The sequence below is a fragment of the Equus quagga genome, chromosome 7 (assembly GCF_021613505.1).
Source record: "Equus quagga isolate Etosha38 chromosome 7, UCLA_HA_Equagga_1.0, whole genome shotgun sequence".
Taxonomy (NCBI): Eukaryota; Metazoa; Chordata; class Mammalia; order Perissodactyla; family Equidae; genus Equus; species Equus quagga.
Genome location: NC_060273.1, coordinates 2,233,573 through 2,252,758, shown reverse-complemented (window position 1 = coordinate 2,252,758; position 19,186 = coordinate 2,233,573). Strand labels below are relative to the sequence as shown.

The following is a 19,186-nucleotide window of genomic DNA, read 5'->3' as shown; positions in this document are numbered from 1 at the left end:
ACTGGCCGCTGCCAGCACAACTGTGCATCCCGTTTCTTCAGGTATTGGGCAGTGCCCACCCAGCCTCTCTTCCAGGAACCAGCTCCAATCCCAACTCTTTCGTGAGACATTCTGATGAAGAAAGAAATGCAATCTCCTGGGAGAAGTGTTTGATGGAGGAGGACAGGATGGCTTTTCCCGGAGAAACCAGGAAATCTGGGTCAAAGCTCTCCTCCCCGCCTCCCCCTATGCCTCAATCAGCTGTCTTCTCTCCTCTGTCCCCCCATGCCTCGTGCTCACTGAACCCCTTCAGGTACTTGGTCTGTGCTTGGCACTGGGGCAAGGCTCCATGCCAGTCTGGAGCAGGAGACAGAGAAGTAAATGCATGATCACAACACGGGATATGAGTCTCAGTGGTCCCAAGGAGACAAGGGGCTGAGGCCCTGGAAGTTGGGAATGGAGGAGGGGGCAGGGGTGATGTACACAGGAAGCAGGGTAGATAAAGCTGGGCAAGCTTGGGGCTTGCTCCCCAGATGTCCCATGTTCCAAGAAAAAAGGAGGGGGAGGAATCCACAGTGGATCCGTCAGATTTCTTATCCTGTCTCAGCCTTTGTTTCCATTGGTTACTGTTTCCCCATTTGTTACTTTGTTGTCTTCCTCCCCTGCAGTGTTACTTTGTTACAGTACGCTCTGCCCTGTTAGATTTGGTACCTCTTGAAGGGACTAATAAACTGGACTCAAGAATGAGCCAGTTGTCATTCACCGCTCTCACTCCTGTGAGACTACGTTGTGGAGTCCAAAACAGCATCTCTGTTCACTCAAAGTCCCCCAGTTGTCCTCTGTCTTGTTCTTTATGTCCTTAGCACTCTTTTATTCATAGGTAAAGTTTTCTTATTTTTCAGGAAACAGCTGTTCTTCTTTTAGCTATGCTGCAGCATGCCTTCCCTCCTCCCCCGCCCCCGGACCCCCACCCCTGGCAGTAATAGCCCCTAGGGCCAGCCCAGTGATGAGCCACTCCCAGCAGGCGTGAGAAGAGCCCATTTCCCATTGGGTTTCAGGAAGGTGAGAGAACTCATTGGAAAAGTCTAGATTGTCAGGAATTTAGGAAGTCCCTGGCTGGAATAAGATGGCAGTTGAAGGCCTGAGGGTGAATGAGAAAGATATTCAAGGGTGGCAGGGTGCAGAGGGGAGAGTAAGGAAAAATGAAGTAGACTGGGATCCTGAGGCATGCCCCCATTCAGAGAGAAAGGAAGAGCAGCCTTCAGAGGAGGCAGAGAAAGGGCTGTGGAGGGACGAGAAGAGCCAGACACAGTGGGGAGGGGCTTTCATCAGAAGGGGGCAGAAAGCAGAGCAGTCACATGGAAAAGGGATGGAGAAATCAGCGCATGCGGCAGCCTAGGATGTGGTAATGCTGTAATTTTGGGTGAGTGGTGACAGGAGGTAGGACGTGTGGGGAGGGACAGCTGACACCACTTTCTGAGAGCTTGGCTGAGAACAGAGGGAGAGAACTACCTGCAGAGGAGGAGCTGAGGCAACTTTAGAGGGGCCAGTGTGACCACACTGGACAAAGAAAGGCTATTTGACAGGGCACGTCTCAGAAGAGAGTCCTCATGACAAAAGTACACAGCCACATCCACACACACTCACAGGCTGGCCAGTGTGATGGTCTGGAGCACACAGGCCTTAGCTCAGTGCTTCTCACACCTGAGCTGCATCAGAAGTACCTATTAATATGGGGCTCATTAAAACACAGATCACTGGGCCTGACCCCCAAAATTTCTCATTCAACGGGTCTGGAGTGGGGTCCAAGAATCTGCATTTCTAACAAGTTTCTGGATGATACAGATGCTGCTGGTCAGGAACCCCACTTTGAGAACCTATGCCTCAGTCAAATCTTGGCTCTACCACCTGTTGATCGTGGACAGTTGCTGAATCTCTCTAAGTGTCAGCTTACTCATCTGGGAAATGGTGCTAAAAATCGTGTCCACTTCATGGGTTGATGTAGGATCACATGCAGGCTCATGCCTAACAGTTGCAGCCACCAGGGCAGAGAGCAAATGGAGCCCCACAAATACAAATATTTAAATATTGAAAAATTGTGACTTAGGCCAGCAAACTCATCAATTTGTTCTTTCCTACCTTCATAAGTATAGCATCATTACAACCACAGTCACCCCCAGGCCACTGCTCCTTGAGAGGACACAGCAGATATTTCTCTGAGGCTGCTTCCATGGTCAGGTCTCAGTGAAGCCACAGGCCACCCAGGTGGGATTCAACAGGATCTTTTTCCACAGAAACACACCTGGGTTTCCCACCAGGCCTCTAAGGCTAGTGGCCTCAATCTGGTGAGAGCCACTCTCACCCCTCTGCCCCTGAGCTGAGCTCACTGGGTCCACAAGTTGCCTCTGTGCTTCTTACAGCCCATGACAGGCTGTATGCATCTGGGTTAACCTGGCACTAGGAACTCTTTATTACAGCAAGACATTCTTTGAGGGAAGTAGGGAGGTAGGCCGGGAGTGAGGCCGGGAAGGAGGTCGGGAGGGAGGCCTGGAGGGAGATCTGGAGGGAGGAAGAGATGGTGATGAGGAGTCTGCCAGCTCTGTTTGCCCCTGTTTGTTTTCCCCTTGAGTTGGGGGCACAGGGCAGGTGAAGCTCAAGAAGATGTCCTCCAAAGAGATCTGGTTGACTGAGTAGTCATCCAACATATACTTGCTCTTGGCTTGCTCCAGAGTGCCAAACACCTGTGGGAAGGGAGGAGGCCGCTGTGGACAATGTGCACAGGGGAGGGGAGGGGAGAGGAGGCAGCAGAGGGTGGAAAGACAGAGGACCTCTGGGGTTGTGAGAAGGCCCCCAAAATGCCCATCCCTCTCTCAGCTGCCCCCAGAGCACCTCCCAAGAAGTCAGTTCTATGGAATTTAGCTGTCTGTGATCTCAGGGAAAGGGACCCTGAGTGGGAACAGTGCCAGACGGCAGAGGCCCTGCGTGGGTCCCTAGCTTGCTGTGTGATGCTGGGCATGTGCGTCCCCTCTCTGGCCCTGCTTCTCTCTGTGAAATGAGGGGGCGGGAGAAGCTGATCTCTGAGGTCCCTTCCAGCTCAAACATCTTAAGTTTTATGAAGTCCACATGAACATTGCCATGGAGACATCAGAGAGGAACTGCAGCAGCACTGACTGACTTCCACTCGAAAAGAGAACAAAGAGAAAGAACAGAGGTGTGCTCCCTCCGATGCCCAAGTATGCGCTCACCTTCGCCCAGCTGAGGTCATCACCGGGCAGGTGATAATGGACCATCCCTTGGTGCTCATCTTCCAGGACACTGCCTGTACAAAGGAGAGACTATGTCCCTGTGAGGGCCAGGGGAGGGTGGCCTGGGCCTACAGAATCTTGGCCCTCATCCCAGGGATCAGGGACATGGGACTTGCAGGGGTGGGGCACAGACACCCTCTGCTCAGCATCACACACCTGGGAAGGTCAGGTCCACAAATGCCTTGAACTCATCCAGCGCCTTCTGCTGCCCATCACTGTGGACCTTGGCCCGCAGGGCATAGCCGCTGCCAAACTTGCTCTTGAGATGCTGCGGGCTGCCCAGGCACTTGAACTGACCCTGTGCCATGATGGCCAGCCGGGTGCACAAGGCCTCACATTCCTCCATGCTGGGGAGAGAGGGTGCTGGCCTGACACAGGGCTGGGGGATGCTGATGCCTGCCTTCCATGGCAAAGCCCCGTGCAGATGGGAGGGTGTTGATGCCCAAATCAGGCTCTTCCCGACTCCCGAGCTCAGAGTGTAGCCCACATGGCAGAGCCTGGGGACTCTCCTCACAGACTCTGCACCAGCTGCTGACAGGTCTTCTGTCCAAGTAGCCCCTCCTAGCCCACCCCTCCCACAGCCTCATCTCAGCTCTTCCACTGACCTACAGAGACCCCGGTTCTACCTATGGGAGGTGATGACAATGGCCTTGCCAGACTTGCGGGCTCTTGCCACAGCGCCCCAGAGCAGGCGCCGGGCCACAGGGTCCATGCCAGTGGATGGCTCATCCAGGAAGATGACCGCAGGCTCTCCAAGCAGGGCAATGCCAGTGCTCAGCTTCCGCTTGTTGCCACCACTGCGGGCCGAGGGAGAAAATGTCAGGGTGAATAGCAATTGTCAATCTCCAATAGTCCAACCCTTCCCCACTTTTTGTTCTCTGTTCAGAAAGTGTTCCATCCCCCCGGTGGTGCTTTTAGTAACATGGCCCACCATAGTCCCCCAGGGGGACATTGTGACTTGGCTGTCCAATCAGCATATAAACCATTCTGCTGGACCCAGGGATCAGTTCAGGGTGAGCACATGTTCACTGAGCCTTCTTTGAGGGCTCCTGTGTGTTGGGGATAAGGGCACAGGATCATTTTAGCTAACTTTCTTTTAACGAACGCATAGCATTTACAATGTGCAAGGCGCTGTTCTACACTTTGCAAATGTTGACTCATTTAATCTTCAAAAGATGCAAGGAAAAAATTTCACAAGGTTGTAAACTATCATAATCTTAATAATATAAAAAGATGCAAGGAAACACAAAAACTTCCTTGAAACTGCAGTCAACAGAGAAGTAAGAGCAAAGCACAGCATCATCTGACCCTTGGGCACCTCGGACTGCCCAATCCTGGGAGCGGGGTACTGGCGCAAACCTCCAAGGGGCACTGTGCACCACTCGAGGGGAGTCCTGGGACTCCAGCAACGTGTGGTTTCGCTTTGTTTAAGCTAATTGGAGTTGGGTTACTATCACTAGCAACATAAGACAGGAATACTCCCAGGCTTCTGAGCAGAACAGCAGCAGCTCAAATGTCTCAGACACAGCAGGAAAAGGTAATGTGTGCTTCAAATTCAGGCCTACCAAAAATCAGAAGCCCTTTGTGAAGTGGCAGAAAGAAAGGTTTGTCCTTACTCTGCCAGGACAATAAACCTTGTGGTGCCCTCTGCTTGTCCTCAGCCACATAACTGCCCAGGACCAGAAGGAAGCAGTACCTCAGGGCAGCCTAGGCCATTGACCCATTCTTATGGGGCAGCGAGGCCACCTCCCTACTATTCCACTCAGTGGCACGGACGGCACAGCTACCCCAAGTCCATAGCTGATGGGCCTTGCCCAACACCCCAGCACTGAGAAGTGTCAGCACACTCCTACTACTGGAGGTGGAAGGGCCAAGGGAGCCCCACATCTCACCTGTAGGTCTTCACCAGCTTATTCGCATACATGTACATGAGTAAGTCATCAAGAATTTGCTCCACACAGGCACTGATGTGGTGCTCAGGGATGCCCCGGAGCCGGGCGTACATAATCAACATCTCCCGGCCCGTCATGTAGCCCAGCAGGGCATCAAACTGGGGGCAGTAGCCGACATGCTGCCGCACCTGGGGTTGGAACACAGCCAGAGAGGGAGGCACATCAGAAGGAAAACTACCAACTGGGCAGGGGCTCGGACACCTGCTCTGGCCTTGCCCCAGCCCAGGCTCCTGCCTTTGCTCTGTGCATACCCACATTTGCCATGTGAACAGACGTGCTGTGGGGGTGAGTGGGACGACAGCGACATTAGGGAGCCTGGGATATGGCGCTTGCTGGTGGTGTCTGTGAAAGGGTGTACATGGGGCTGGAGCACTTACTTGGCACCCTTCCTCCTGCCTGCCTAGCAAGAAACCTCAGTGCCCAGCACCTCCCTACCTCTTGTCACCTTCCAAGTGTCCAGTCAATAGAAGATGCTTTATTTTTTTCCTGTTTAAAAATATTTTCCATGAGACCTGTAATCCAGGAATAGATATTCTTTGTAAAATAGTCATACAAAGGTTACTGGAATCTCTCATCAGGGGCCTGCCCCAGGCCCAGTGTGGTCAGGTTGGTGTGCACCTCCAGACTTTTATTTTTTTAATGTTACTTTTTTTTTTTTAAGATTGGCACCTGAGCTAACATCTGTTGCCAATCTTTTTCTTCTTCCTCTTCTTCCTCTTCTTCTTCTTCTTCTTCCTCTTCCTTTTCCTCTTCCCCCTCCCCCTCCCCTTCCTTTCCTCTCCTTCTCCTCCTTCTCCTCCTCCTGCTTCTTCTCCCCAAAGCCCCTCCAGTACATAGTTGTATATTCTAGTTATAAGTCCTTCTGGCTCTGTTACGTGGGACACTGCCTCAGCATGGCTTGATGAGTGGTGCCATGTCTATGCCCAGGATCCGAACCAGCAAAACCCTGGGCCGCCAAAGCAGAGCACGTGAACTTAACCACTCGGCCACTGGGCTGGCCCCCACCTACAGACTTTTCTTGCTCCTCAGAGAGAACCAATTTTGGGTTGTTTTTGCCAGATAGTATCATACTGTATCTACTTTTCTGCAACTTGTTTTTCTAACACAACATTATGTCTTAAAGATCTTCCTTGGTCAGTAAATAGAGACCTACTCCAACTCAATTTAACTGCTACTTAGTCATCCAGGGACAGTTTCTAGATTTTACTTAGCTGTTCGGGCACATATGAGTTTTTTCCAAATTTTCGCCATTATCAAATTGTAGCAAAGCACCCTGGTTTGTGCCCATGTTCAAGTGCTCCCCTAGGGTGGATGATGGAGATGGTAGGGTACCATTTTTGAAAAATAATCAATGTTCTTCCTTCCCTTTTCCTCCTCTCCATTGAAGCAGCTGGACAGCTCTGGGTTCCACCATCTGGAGAGAGGGTGCAAACCGGAAAACCACTTGGAGTGTCTGCTTAGAGAAGAACGTTTGCAGGGACATCACACAATTAAGGGCATGGCTTTGGATTCCCAGACTGGGGCTTCCCCTGAAGACAGATGTCACCAGGCCAGAGGGAACTGGTGAGAAGAAAAACACAGATGACTTGCATAAAGATGCTTCAAATATTTCACTATTAAATATGATGATTTCTGGTAGACTGCCTTTATCAAGTGATTTTAACCTAATGTTTCTTCTATTTCCAGTTTGCTAAAAAGTTTTTTTAAATCATGAGTGGATACTGAGTTTTTATCAAATGGTCTTTCAGCATCCATTGGTAAATATTTTTTTCCTTTCATCTCTTAAGGTAGTGATTTATTTTGGTGGATTTTCTACTGTTGAACCTTACTTACATTTCTGGGTTAAACCTGACTTGATCATAATTTTTACTCTTTCAGTATACTGCTGAAGTTGTAATGTTAAAGTCTTATTTAGGGTACTTATGTTCCTACATGAAACTGGCCTCTGGCTCATTTCGGGTACTGTCCTTGACTGATTTTACTATCACTTATGAGTTGGGTAACACTCCATCTTCTCTCCTATGCTCCTGAAGGGGTTATACGAGAAGGAAATTATCTTTTTGGTGGTGGTTGGTAGACTTGGCCATCAATCCCTTTCAGCCTAGACTCTTTCAAGAAGGAGTAGATCTTTGACCATTATTTCAATTTTATCTCCACTTTTGGTCTGTATGGGTTTCCTATTTCTTGAACCAATTTTTGGATAGAAGGCTTGAAAATGTTGTAATTTGACTCAACGAAAATGAAGAAATGTGACATTTCTTACACACCTGAGTTTGGAGTAAATCTTTTGCCATGAGGACTCATCTAGGATGGCCAAGGAGCCCTGTTTAGCACATAGTGGCACCACGGACCAATGATGGCCCCACAATAGAGCCAAATAATTCTGAGGCAGTGAGTGACTCTGACAGTAATGCATGTGGACTCTCAGAAATCACTGCTGATTCTTGGCATATCAGCAGATTCTGATAAGAATGTATTTTAGAAAATACGAAAGAATGCTTAAAAATATTCATACAGACAAATGGTGGTGAGCAGAAATCTCACAAAGAGAGAGAGAACAAGGATGCAGTTTTGTTAGAGTTTTCTAATGAGACTAACTCATGTGAGATTTCTAGGAGAAAACAGAGAAACAGAGGAGCAGAGTTAACTATATTTAAATTCCGTATTTCTAACTATGAATTTTCACAGACTGCTGGGAGATAATGTGCAGATGGGTTTCAGGAAGACTGAAATCCAATTTCTTGCCAGCCTGGGCAGGATAAGGGCCTTGCAGGTGGATATTGTTTGATTTTAAATAATATAAAGAAATGTAACATTTCTTATCATCTGAGTCTATGGAATAGATTAATACTTTCTTCCATGTAAGCCTCAGTAAATATCTGTTGGATGGATGACTGATGACAATAAGGCTGATGGAAGATCTGCCCAGGACCATTTGCTCTTGTCCTCTTTTTTCTTTTCTTTTCTTTCATTCATTTGTTCATTCATTCCTTCCTTTTTATCACAGCTTTATTGAGATACAGTTGACAAATTTACCACATTCACCCATTGAATGTGTACAATTCAATGTTTTTTAGCAAATTCGAAATGGTAGATCCATCGTCACAATCAATTTTAGAACATTTTATCACCCTCAAAAGAAATGCTATATCTATTAACAGTTACTTCCCATTTCCCCCAATACTCCCAGCCCCTGGCAACTGCTAGTCTACTTCCTGTCTGCCTATTCTGGATATTTCATATAAATGGAATCATGTAATATGTGGCCTTTTGTGACTGGCATCTTCCACTTAGCATAATGTTTTTGAGGTCCATCATGTTGTGTCATGTATCAGTACTTCATTCCTTTTTATGGCTGAATAATGTTCCATTGTATGGACAGATCACATTTTGTTTATCCTTTCATTTGTTGATGAATATTTGGGTTGTTTCCACCTTTTGGCTATTATGAATAATGCTGCCATGAACATTCATGTACAAGTTTTTGTGTGAAAGTAGGTTTTCAATTCTCTTGGGTATACACCTAGGAGTGGAACTGCTGAGTCATTTGGTAACTCTATGTTTAATCTTTTGAGTATCTTCTCTGATAATCTTAATCTTTTAATTGGACTCTTTAGTACATTTATATTTAATTTAATTACTGATATACTTGGATTTGAATCTACCATCTCTTTTTTTTTGAGGAAGATTAACTCTGAGCTAACTACTGCCAATCCTCCTTTTTTTGCTGAGGAAGACTAGCCCTGAGCTAACATCCATGTCCATCTTCCTCTACTTTATGTGCAGGATGCCTACCACAGCATGGCGTTTGCCAAGCCGTGCCAAGTCCGCACCTGGGATCCGAACTGGCAAACCCCGGGCCACCGAGAAGCGAAATGTGCGAACTTAATCACTGCACCACTGGGCTGGCCCCCAAGTCTACCATCTTATTCATCTATTTGTCCCATATGTTCTATGTTTCTTTTTCTCTCTCACTTCTTGTTTTATGTCACATTGATTATTTTTTTCATTTTTCTGTTGTCTCCCTCTATTGGCCTAAAAGGTATATATATCTCTCCCTCCTCCAATTCTTTCGGTTGTTCCCTTAGAGACTAAAACATGCATCTTTGAGTTAGCAATGTATAGTATTAACTGGAATTTTACTTTCTGCATGAGCAAGGTGAGGACCTTAAAATACTTTAACTTCATTTACCCACTCCTGACTTAAAACCATTATTGTTGTGTATTTTAATTTTATAAGTACTTTAAACCTCACAAGACATTATTGCTATAACTTTGTTTAGTCAAAACTCACACATTTACCTTTATATTGCTCTTCATTTCTTTCCACATCTTTGAGCTTCCATCAGGGATAATTTTCCTTCTGCCTGAGGATTACTCTTTATTATTTCTTTTCACGCACATCTGCTTGCGATCAATTCTCCCAGTTTTTGTTTATCTGAAAAATGTCTCTTTTTTCATACCTTCTTTTTACAGTATAGTTTTACTGGATACATTATTCTAGGTTGGTTGTTATCTCTTATACCACTTGTGATGTGTCATTCTATTGTCTTTTGGCCTTTCATGTTTCTGTTAAGAAGTAAGCTGAAAGTCTAATTGTTGCTCCTTTGAAAGTGGGTCCTTTTAAGATTTTCTTTTTGGTTTATTTTTCAGCAGTTTTACTACAATGTTCTAAGGGATTTAATTCTTTTAATTTATCCTGCTTAGGGTTAATGGGGCTTTATTTATTTGTAATTCAATGTCTTTCACAAATTTTGGAAAGTTATGGCTATTAATTTTCTTTTTTTTTTTCATTTTAAGTTGATTTTATTTGTAGGTGGCCTTTAAGTGTTTTCAATTATTGTGATGTATTTGGTAAGTCCTCTGCCTGGCCAGGAGCAATAGTGATCTCTTTTGTAAACTCTGTATGGTAGATTAAATTTAATTAATTAATTAATTAATTTTTAAATTGCAGTAACATTAGAGTATAACATTATATAGCTTTTGGATGTACATCATAATATATTCCGAATTCTGTGTAGATTACACCATGTTCACCACCCAAAGACTAATTATAGCCCATCCCCATCCCCTCACATGTGAGCCTAATCACCCCTTTTGCCCCGCCCCCCCCATGTGGTAACCACCAATCCATTCTCCATTGCTATGTGTTTGATTGTCATTGTTTTTATCTTCTACTTATGAGCGAGATCATACAGTGTTTTACTTTCTCCTTCTGACTTATTTCACTCAGCATAATACCCTCAAGGTCCATCCATGTTGTCACAAATGGCCGTATTTCATCATTTCTTATGGCTGAGTAGTATTCCATAGCATATAAATACCACATCTTCTTTATCCATTTGTCCCTTGATGGGCACCTAGGTTGCTTCCAAGTCTTGGCTATTGTGTATAATGCTGCAATGAACATAGGGGTGCAGGTATCTTTATGCCTTTGCGTTATCAAGTTCTTTGGATAAATACCCAGCAGTGGAATAGCTGGATCATATGGTAGATCTATTCTTAATTTTCTAAGGAAACTCCATACTGCTTTCCATAGTGGCTGCACCAGTTTGCACTCCCACCAGCAGTGTACAAAGATTCCCAACTCTCCACATCCTCTCCAACATTTGTTGTTTCCTGTCTTGTTAATTATAGCCATTCTGACCGGACTGAGGTGATACCTCATTGTAGTTTTGATTTGCATTTCCCTGATAGCTAATGATATTGAGCATCTTTTCATATGCCTGTTGGTCATCTGTATATGTTCTTTGGAGAAATCTCTGTTCAGATCTTTTGCCCATTTTTAAATTGGGTTGTTAGTTTTTTTGTTGTTGAGCTGTATGAGTTCTTTGTATAGTTTGGATATTAACCCCTTATCTGATTTTTGGTTTGCAAATATCTTCTCCCAATTGTTAGGTTCCCTTTTCATTTTGTTGATGGTTTCCTTTGCTGTGCAGGAAGCCATTAACTTTTCAAATACTGCTTTGCTTCATATTTGTCTCTTTTCCTCTGGGACTTCAATTATACATATATTAAACCTTCTCACAGTATCCTCTGTATCCAATTAGTTAAATATTGCTGCATAACAAGTTACTCCAAAATTTAGCTGTAATTTATTGTTTCATGCTTTCTCTGGGTCAGATCAGGAATCTGGGAGCAGCTTAGCTGGGTGGTCCCGGCCAGGGTTTCTCATGAGGTTGCTCTTAACCTCTCAGCTGGTCCTGAAGTCATTTGAAGGCTGGAGGATCTGCTTCCAAGCTCACTTACATAGTTGTTGGCAGGCCTCAGGTACTCACTGACTGTTCCTCACCACATGGGCCCCTCCATAGGGCTGCCTGAGTATCTTCATGACATGGCAGTGAGCTTCTCCCAGAGTGAGTGATGTGAGGGAGAGATTGTACCCAAAACAGAAGCTGCAGTGTCTTTTATAACGCAATCTCAGAAGTGACATACCATCTCTTCTACAGTATTCTGTTGGTCACACAGACCAACTTTCGTACAATATGGGAGGGGACTACTCAAGGGTGTGAATACTAAGACGTGGGTAAATTACTAAGGGCTGTCTTGAAGGTATACCACAATATTTCTTACCTCACTTTATATATTTTATACCCTTTAGACTCTCCACAATTCATTCTAAATTATTTGGGGGGGGGGTGCGAATTTTGCAAAACTGTTTGTAGAAATCATTTGAGGCCTAGGATGATATCATCTTCCACCAGAGAAGATTTACATTTGCTTCTGCCAGGTGCCTGGAAGCATTAGCGATTTAGGATCACATCAGTTCCATTTTAGGGACTGATATGAGTCCAACCTGTTTTGCAATCTTTGTATGAGCTTGTGTAAGTATAGTTCATCCCTGTGGTACAGCCCTTAAGAGTCCCAACTCAAAGAAAGGATGCATTTGCCAGGCATCCCCCTGCCCAGGGCGCTCACCCTGAACTCCAGTGCCTGTCATTTCAGCATCAAGAGCAACACTCAGCTCTCAGCCATCCAGGCTTGAATTGGTCACCTCCCTGAGCCTGTCCCTCCGACCTCCTGGCTCATAAGTCTTCACTATCTTGTTAGCTCTCTGAAGTCTTCAAAGAGAGTCTTTAAAAATTGGTTTAAAAAATTTTTCTAGTTATTATCACTAGGAAGTGTGCCAGAGTCACCTAATTTGCCATTACTAGGATGCTTGTCCATAATTTTTTAAATAATAAAAAATTAAATTAACAGTAAGTGTTTCATAGCCTGAAGAAGCTTATATTGGTTATAACTGTTCAACCAAGCTATGTATACCAAAAGATCGTAGAAAATGGTAATTAAGAGGTTGGAACTAGCCTGTGTAGATTCTTGTGCTTTCTCTCTGAACATTATTTCAGTCATGGACATTGAAGCTTGTTTGATAAACTTATTGGCAATAGTACGGTTTGTGCTGCAAATAGTACAACTTTGCTTATGCCTCTGTAGTGTGGTCTCTTCATATGCCTTTCATTGAATCTGCTGTATACTGACCACAACCTCTGTTATTACACCTTCCTCACTGCAAGGCAATGGCTCATTCACAGGATCATGAGCTCCTTGCAAATGAGAATCACTAGGCCTCACACAATTGTTGGCACGTATCAGGCGTCCAGAAATTGTTTCATTGAGTTAGTGCTGCCAGTAATTGAAGTAGAGACTCCAGGAAGGTCAGGTTTGAGGGATACATAAGAAGTTCAATTTAAAATAGGAGATGTCTGAGTGAAGCCATCTAGAAGGTATGTATATGCAGGTCTGAAGCACAGGACTGGGGTTGAGCTGGGGACGTAGCTACTGGGGAGACATCAGTAAACAGAAGATAATGGGACTTGGAGTAACGAACAAGCTCAGGCAAGGATAGTGTGTGTAGATAAGAAAGATGGTGGGCTGAGTTGCAGCCCTGAAGAACACCACAGTCTAATGGGCTAGATGAAGAAGATCTACCACAGGAGTCTGAGAAGAAGTGTTTGCGACAGAAAAGAGCCAGAAGAGGGGAAGCTGTAGAAGTAAGCAAAGGAAGGCTAGAGCTTGAAGGAGGGAAAGATCAGCATTATGAAATGCTGCAGAGATGGCAAGAAGATAAGCTCTGAAAATTAGGAACAGCCTCAGCTAGGGTGACTACAGTGGGAACAGAGCCGGGAAGAACAGATTCCTGGGCTATCTGGGAGGGAGTGTCCATGGACTATGGTTGTTGACTAGATGTCTTGGGTGGTGCCTTGGACAGCAGTAGATGTGTGCTCCTCCCTCCCCCAGCAAGCACAGGGAGACGGGGAGGAAGAGGTTGGGGGTTTGGGGACAGCTGATGGCTTTGGGGTTCCATTGAGTTTCAGGTACCTGTAGGACATTCAAGAGGCAACGTTGAGTAAGCAGCTCAACATATGCTCTGGAGCTCAGAGAAGAGGTCTGGGAAGGAGCTATGGATTTGGGAGTCACAGATGAACCTGATATGTGGAATTTTCAAAGATCAGGTCCATTCCAGTTCTTTTACCCCAAGCCGATGTAACACCCCCAGGTGTATTTCAGTGCCCTCTCTTCCCAACACACCCACCCTATCCCCAGGGTGGCGCCTCCTTTGTCCTAGGTCACACCCTACCTTCCCCAAGTGAGAGCTGAGGTTGAGGCCCTTGACAAAAGCGTCCCCAGAGGTGATGGGCTCTTCTCCTGTAAGCATTTTGAAAAGGGAAGTTTTCCCAGCTCCATTGAGGCCAAGAAGGCCAAAGCATTCCTCTGCTTGAACAGTGAAGGATATCTTGTTCACAGCCAGTGGGGGCACCTTCTTGGCATAGACCTGAAATACCCAAGACAGAAGACACACAGTGAGGAGGCCTAGAGTCAGCAATCAAGAGCTACCCTGTGCTCCCCACACACAGGTTCTGGCACAGGTCCCAGTGGCCCTCAGGGCCCAGGGGGTCTGATGGACCTAGGCTTGGATTTGCTTTCTCCTCCAGCTGCTGCTTCCAGCAGGGTGAGTGAGGTTTTCTCTCCTCCTTCTGTCTCTGCAAACTGAGCAACTAGTTTTCTAAGATAAGTCTCTTCCCTTCTGTCCTTGAAGCAAACAAAACCCCTTTGATGTTTCCTGAGTTGCTGTTGGTTTTTTTAACCACCAGTAACTATAGGGAAACAAAGAATAAGACTAATAGACTTGGAGAAAATGTTACAAAGTTCCTGGATGTTTGAAGAGTCTCTCAAAAAATTCTGGCTGGGGCTCAAGGAGACTAACCAGGTTTGTTTGAGCTTTTGGAGCATTTTCCCCCACCTCAACTCCTCCACAAACTGTCTTCTAGATCCGAGAGAGATTCAACCAGTCATGTCCAACCTTCGAGGCTTCCTTGCTTCCTGGGGTTCATGGTTTTGGTGCCCCTCCTATCCCAAACCCTCTTGTCTTACAGGGGATCCCAGAAAAGACAATGGAGGGCTGAGGCGCCCGCTTCTGTCTTTGGGCCTACAGACAGATTAAGATGTGACTCATCCACAGAGGAAACCTCCTGAGTCTGTCTCCACTGAAGCTCACCTGAGTCCTTTTCCAGCACTCCAAGCCAGCAGGCAGAGCCTGGAGCCCTCTGCTGGCTGCTTCCTTATGCAAAGGGCCCACAAGAGTAATGGTCTTTGCTTTTTAAGCCACATCTGACTTTACCTTTGACAATTCTTTAAGAACCAGTGGGTTCTTCTTACACAACTTTTCCAAATAAGTCTCAATCATTTTCGCCTCCTCTTCCACATCTTGGTCTCCAGGCACTGCAACTTCACTGTGCAACGCTACCTGCTTTCCCGAGACAAGGATGGAAAGTGTGACTGCTTTTGCGGGGGTAGGAGAGAGAGACAGAGGGAACCACAGGGACTGGGTTCTCCCTGGGAAGGCCTTGAAAGTGCCCCAGCTGACCTCTGTTCTAATTCACACACTACCACCCCTTTCTCAGTGGCAACTATAGGTATTCAAGACTGAATGCATATTGACTTGACCATGATATGGTGGATATGGAAACTTCACAAAGCATTGGCTTTTGAGGAAAATTAAAAGACTTGAAGCCTGGGGATGCCAAGGTATAACAAATGTCAGTTTCTACAGAGTTTCCTTGGGGGGCCTCAGTTCTGGAAGATATTCAGACCAAGAACGGACAGAACAGATCTTTCTCCTATTTGGCTCCTGGATGACTATAGGGAAGAGGTGTTCTAGAAAGGGGACTAGATTTAGGAAACCTAGGGTCTTATTTATACTCGGCTGACCAGAGCCACAGGAACCAAGCCGAAAATCTTCCTCCCTCATCCACCAGGTCCCTGGGGGTCCTGGGCATGAACTGTCACCTCTCTGCCTTCAGGATAGATTAGATGGTCTATGGGCTCTCTCGGATGCTGAGAATCAGGCCACTACAGACCACAGGAAGAAACCTATGGAACCAGCCCTTTGACCTGTCCTTAGAGAGTTACACTCTGATCCACTCACCAATTTTCCCTTCTTGTAGAAGCCAGAAAACCTGGCTTTCAGTTCCCACAAGACATTGGTTTCAATGAGGAAAAGCAGGATAATGTACACAGGTCCCAAGATGGCAAGGGCTGTCACATACTTCCCTATCCCCAGAGACTCCCAGGCATAGATGTTCTTCTGGAATATATATCCCTCTACTAAAATGGGATAAACAGATGTTATCAAACCTTGGGTGATATTCCAAGCTTTTGCTCACCTGTTACATATAGTAGGTAAATTTCTATTAGAACAAATATCACTTAAAAGAAGCATTATTGTCATCAATGGCTATTACCACATCTCAGCAGACGGTAAACATGAGTATTATTTTGTTTTCCTTGCTATAACCAATGTTCTATAAAAATAATGCAGTAAAGCAGAAGACTTCTTTTCTATATGACAGTTATTTGAAATGCAAAATATTTATACGTTTGGTTCTTCTATCAATCATTAATTGCCCTGCAACTTCAACTGACAACTCATGCAAAAACACTGGGGAGCCTCTATTCTCCTCTTTTTAATCCGATCTGCCTTGAAATTTTTCTTTTAAATACATGTATTTTAAAATGATACAATAAATATGCACTCAGTGGGAAAAAGAGAGGTAGAAAGTAAAGATACTTCTCTACTCCCCAAAACTATTGTTACAGTTTGTGTATAATCCTTCCATACTTTCCAGATATAATCTCTTTTTTTTTGGCTTGAGGAAGATTACCCCGAGACAACATCTGTGCCAGTCTTCCTCTATTTTTCATGTGGGTTGCCACCACAGCATGGCTGATGAGTGGTGCAGGTCTGCACCTGGGATTGGGGCCCACAAACCCAGGCTGCCGAAGCAGAACACACTGAACCCAACCACTATGTCACAGGGCTGACCCCCAGATATAATCTTTTAAAATGCAAGTGGAATGATACTATGCATTATCTTTTCCAACTTACTTGTTTCATTTAATAATATATAGGGGACATTGACCATATCAGGACATAAAGATCAAAATAATAAAGATCTCTCACAAAGGTACATACATGGACAATTATGAAAGCCAGTATTGTTGTAATGTTGGTCTGTAACTCCATTTTTTGTTTTCTACATGATTTAAGAAAGCGGTGCATTAAAAAAACAATTATTAGTCAATGTTTCTGGAGTCACAATACATAAAAAATAAAAATGTATTGTTACTTCAATAACTGAAAGGGAGTGGGGGGCCAGCCCCGTGGCCAAGTGATTAAGTTCGTGCACTCTGCTTCGGTGGTCAAGGGTTTCACTGGTTCGGATCCTGGGCGCAGACATGGCACCGCTCATCAGGCCATGCTGAGGCAGCATCCCACATGACACAACTAGAAGGAACCACAACTAAAAATATGCAGCTATGTACCGGGGGGCTTTGGAGAAAAAAGGAAAAATAAAATCTTTAAAAAAAAAAGAATCCTTTGAAAAGGAGTGGGGATGGGGCTGGATAGGGGTAGTTTTTATTTGATATTGAAGTTAAGCTGGTATAAACTCAAATTAGAATGTTATAACTTTAGGATGTTAAATGTAATTCCCATGGTAACCACATAGAAAATAGCTATAGAATATACATAAAAGGAAATAAGAAAGGAATTTAAACATTTCACATGAGGTACCTAGAGTAGTCAAATCCACACAGACAGAAAGTGGAATGGCAGTCACCAGGGGATGGGGCAGGGGGAATAGGGAGTTAGTGTTTCATGGGGACAGTTTCCATTTTGTAGACGGAAAGGTTCTGGAGATGGATGATGACGATAGTTGCACAACAATGTGAATGTACGTAATGCCACTGAACTGTACACTTAAAAATAGTTAAAATGGTAAACTTTGTATATATTTCACCACAATTTTAAAAAGTAATTAATTTTAAAAGTTGTTAAAGAGGATGTAGACAAATTGCAACCCTCATACATTGCTGGTAAAATGTAAAATGGTGCAGCCACTATGGAAAACAGTTTGGTGGTTCCTCAAAAAGCTAAACATAGAATTGCCATATTACCCAGCAATTCCACTCTTAGGTGTATACCCAAGAGAATTGAAAACACATTCACACAAAAACTTGCATATGAATGTTCATAGCAACATCATTCATAATAGCCAAAATGTAGAAACAACCCATATGTCCATCATCTGACGAATGGATAGACAAATTGTGGTCTATCCATGCAATGGAATATTATTCAGCTATAAAAAAGAATGAAGTAGTGACACATGCTACAACATGGATGAACCTTGGATACATTATTGTAGATGAAAGAAGCCAGACACAAAGGACCACATATTGTATGATGCCACTTACGTGAAATGTCCAAAACAGGCAAATCCACAGAGACAGAAAATAGATTATTGGTTGCCAGGGGTTCAGGGGAGAAGGGAATGGGGAGTGACTGTTAATAGATAGAGTGTTTCCTTTTTGGGTTATAAAAATGTTCTGGAATTAGATAGTGGTGATGGTTGCACAACCTTCTAAATATACTAAAAACCACTGAATTGTATACTTTAAAAGGGTGAATTTCATGTGAATTATATCTCAATAAAAAATGTAATTAACAAATTCCATTTGCAATACTCACAAACTTCATTGCACTCAGTGTGACTCAGGTTCCTCATATTGCAAAATTTCCGTAGTTCAAAGTTGTAATATAAGTTGGAGAAAGCCATCCCCAGGCAGTGGCCTGGAAACAGTAGGAATGTGTGATCCAAGGACTCTGAGACTGCTTTGTAGCCTAGATCTGTGAGGGGAACAGAATATACTAATTCTACTTGCAGGAAGAAAAGTGCACATCCCTTACCATCTCTCTGAACCCACTGTGCCTGTTTATCCTGTATAAAAAGTATGTTATCTATATCTATCACTCCATCTATCTCTGCACCATCACACTCCCAGGGCCCAGATGAGATATCTTGTTCTTCCTGACTCCTGGTATTCCCTCTTCTGCTGTAGTCATTCAACTTCCAAGCCATAAGTATTTTTCTTTTGCAATACTTCTTGAACCTGTCATTTTATTTCTGTTCCAATTTTTTATGCAGATGCATCAGAAAGAGCTTGGTGTGTTTGGGAAACCCAGCAAGAGCAAGGCTGCAGGATGGGATACCTCTGTGGAAGTGGGGAATTTGAAGGCTAGAGGAAGATGAGGTTTACAAGGGAGCTCGGGCCAGGCGGGAGTGTCTCGTGGGCCAGTTGTGGAGTTGTTTGAGGGTCATCTGATAGACAGATAAGGAGGACATAGTCCCTGCCTATATAGTCTATGGAGAGAAAACCATCATTTTTTGAAGATACCATACATTATCATGTACCTGGAAAACCCGTGAGAATCAACCAAAGTACTATTAGAAATAAAAGACAAGTCAGTAAATTGGCTGGTTATAAAATAAATATACAGAAACCGGGGCCTCTTAGAGGTTAAGAGAAGCCAATTTTTAGGTTCATGTTACATTAAAAAGTGAAGAAATGCCAAACAGGTTATAAATAAATTGTGGTATATTTTAAATG

At 44.5% G+C, this 19,186-nt stretch overlaps 1 protein-coding gene across 1 annotated transcript in view; it reads right to left on the bottom strand.

The window, feature by feature from the left end:
- Positions 1-2,450: 2,450 nt before the first annotated feature.
- The window catches only part of LOC124241943 (ATP-binding cassette sub-family A member 17-like), a 94,639-nt gene continuing 77,903 nt past the window's right edge, over positions 2,451-19,186 (bottom strand). Inside the window, exons 22-30 of the mRNA XM_046666338.1 lie at positions 18,267-18,425; positions 15,663-15,841; positions 14,856-14,984; positions 13,815-14,009; positions 5,177-5,364; positions 3,911-4,081; positions 3,441-3,631; positions 3,225-3,298; positions 2,451-2,720 (exon numbers count right to left, since the gene is read on the bottom strand). Coding sequence (XP_046522294.1) covers positions 2,451-2,720; positions 3,225-3,298; positions 3,441-3,631; positions 3,911-4,081; positions 5,177-5,364; positions 13,815-14,009; positions 14,856-14,984; positions 15,663-15,841; positions 18,267-18,425 — 1,556 coding nt within the window. The remainder of the gene's footprint in view (positions 2,721-3,224; positions 3,299-3,440; positions 3,632-3,910; positions 4,082-5,176; positions 5,365-13,814; positions 14,010-14,855; positions 14,985-15,662; positions 15,842-18,266; positions 18,426-19,186) is intronic.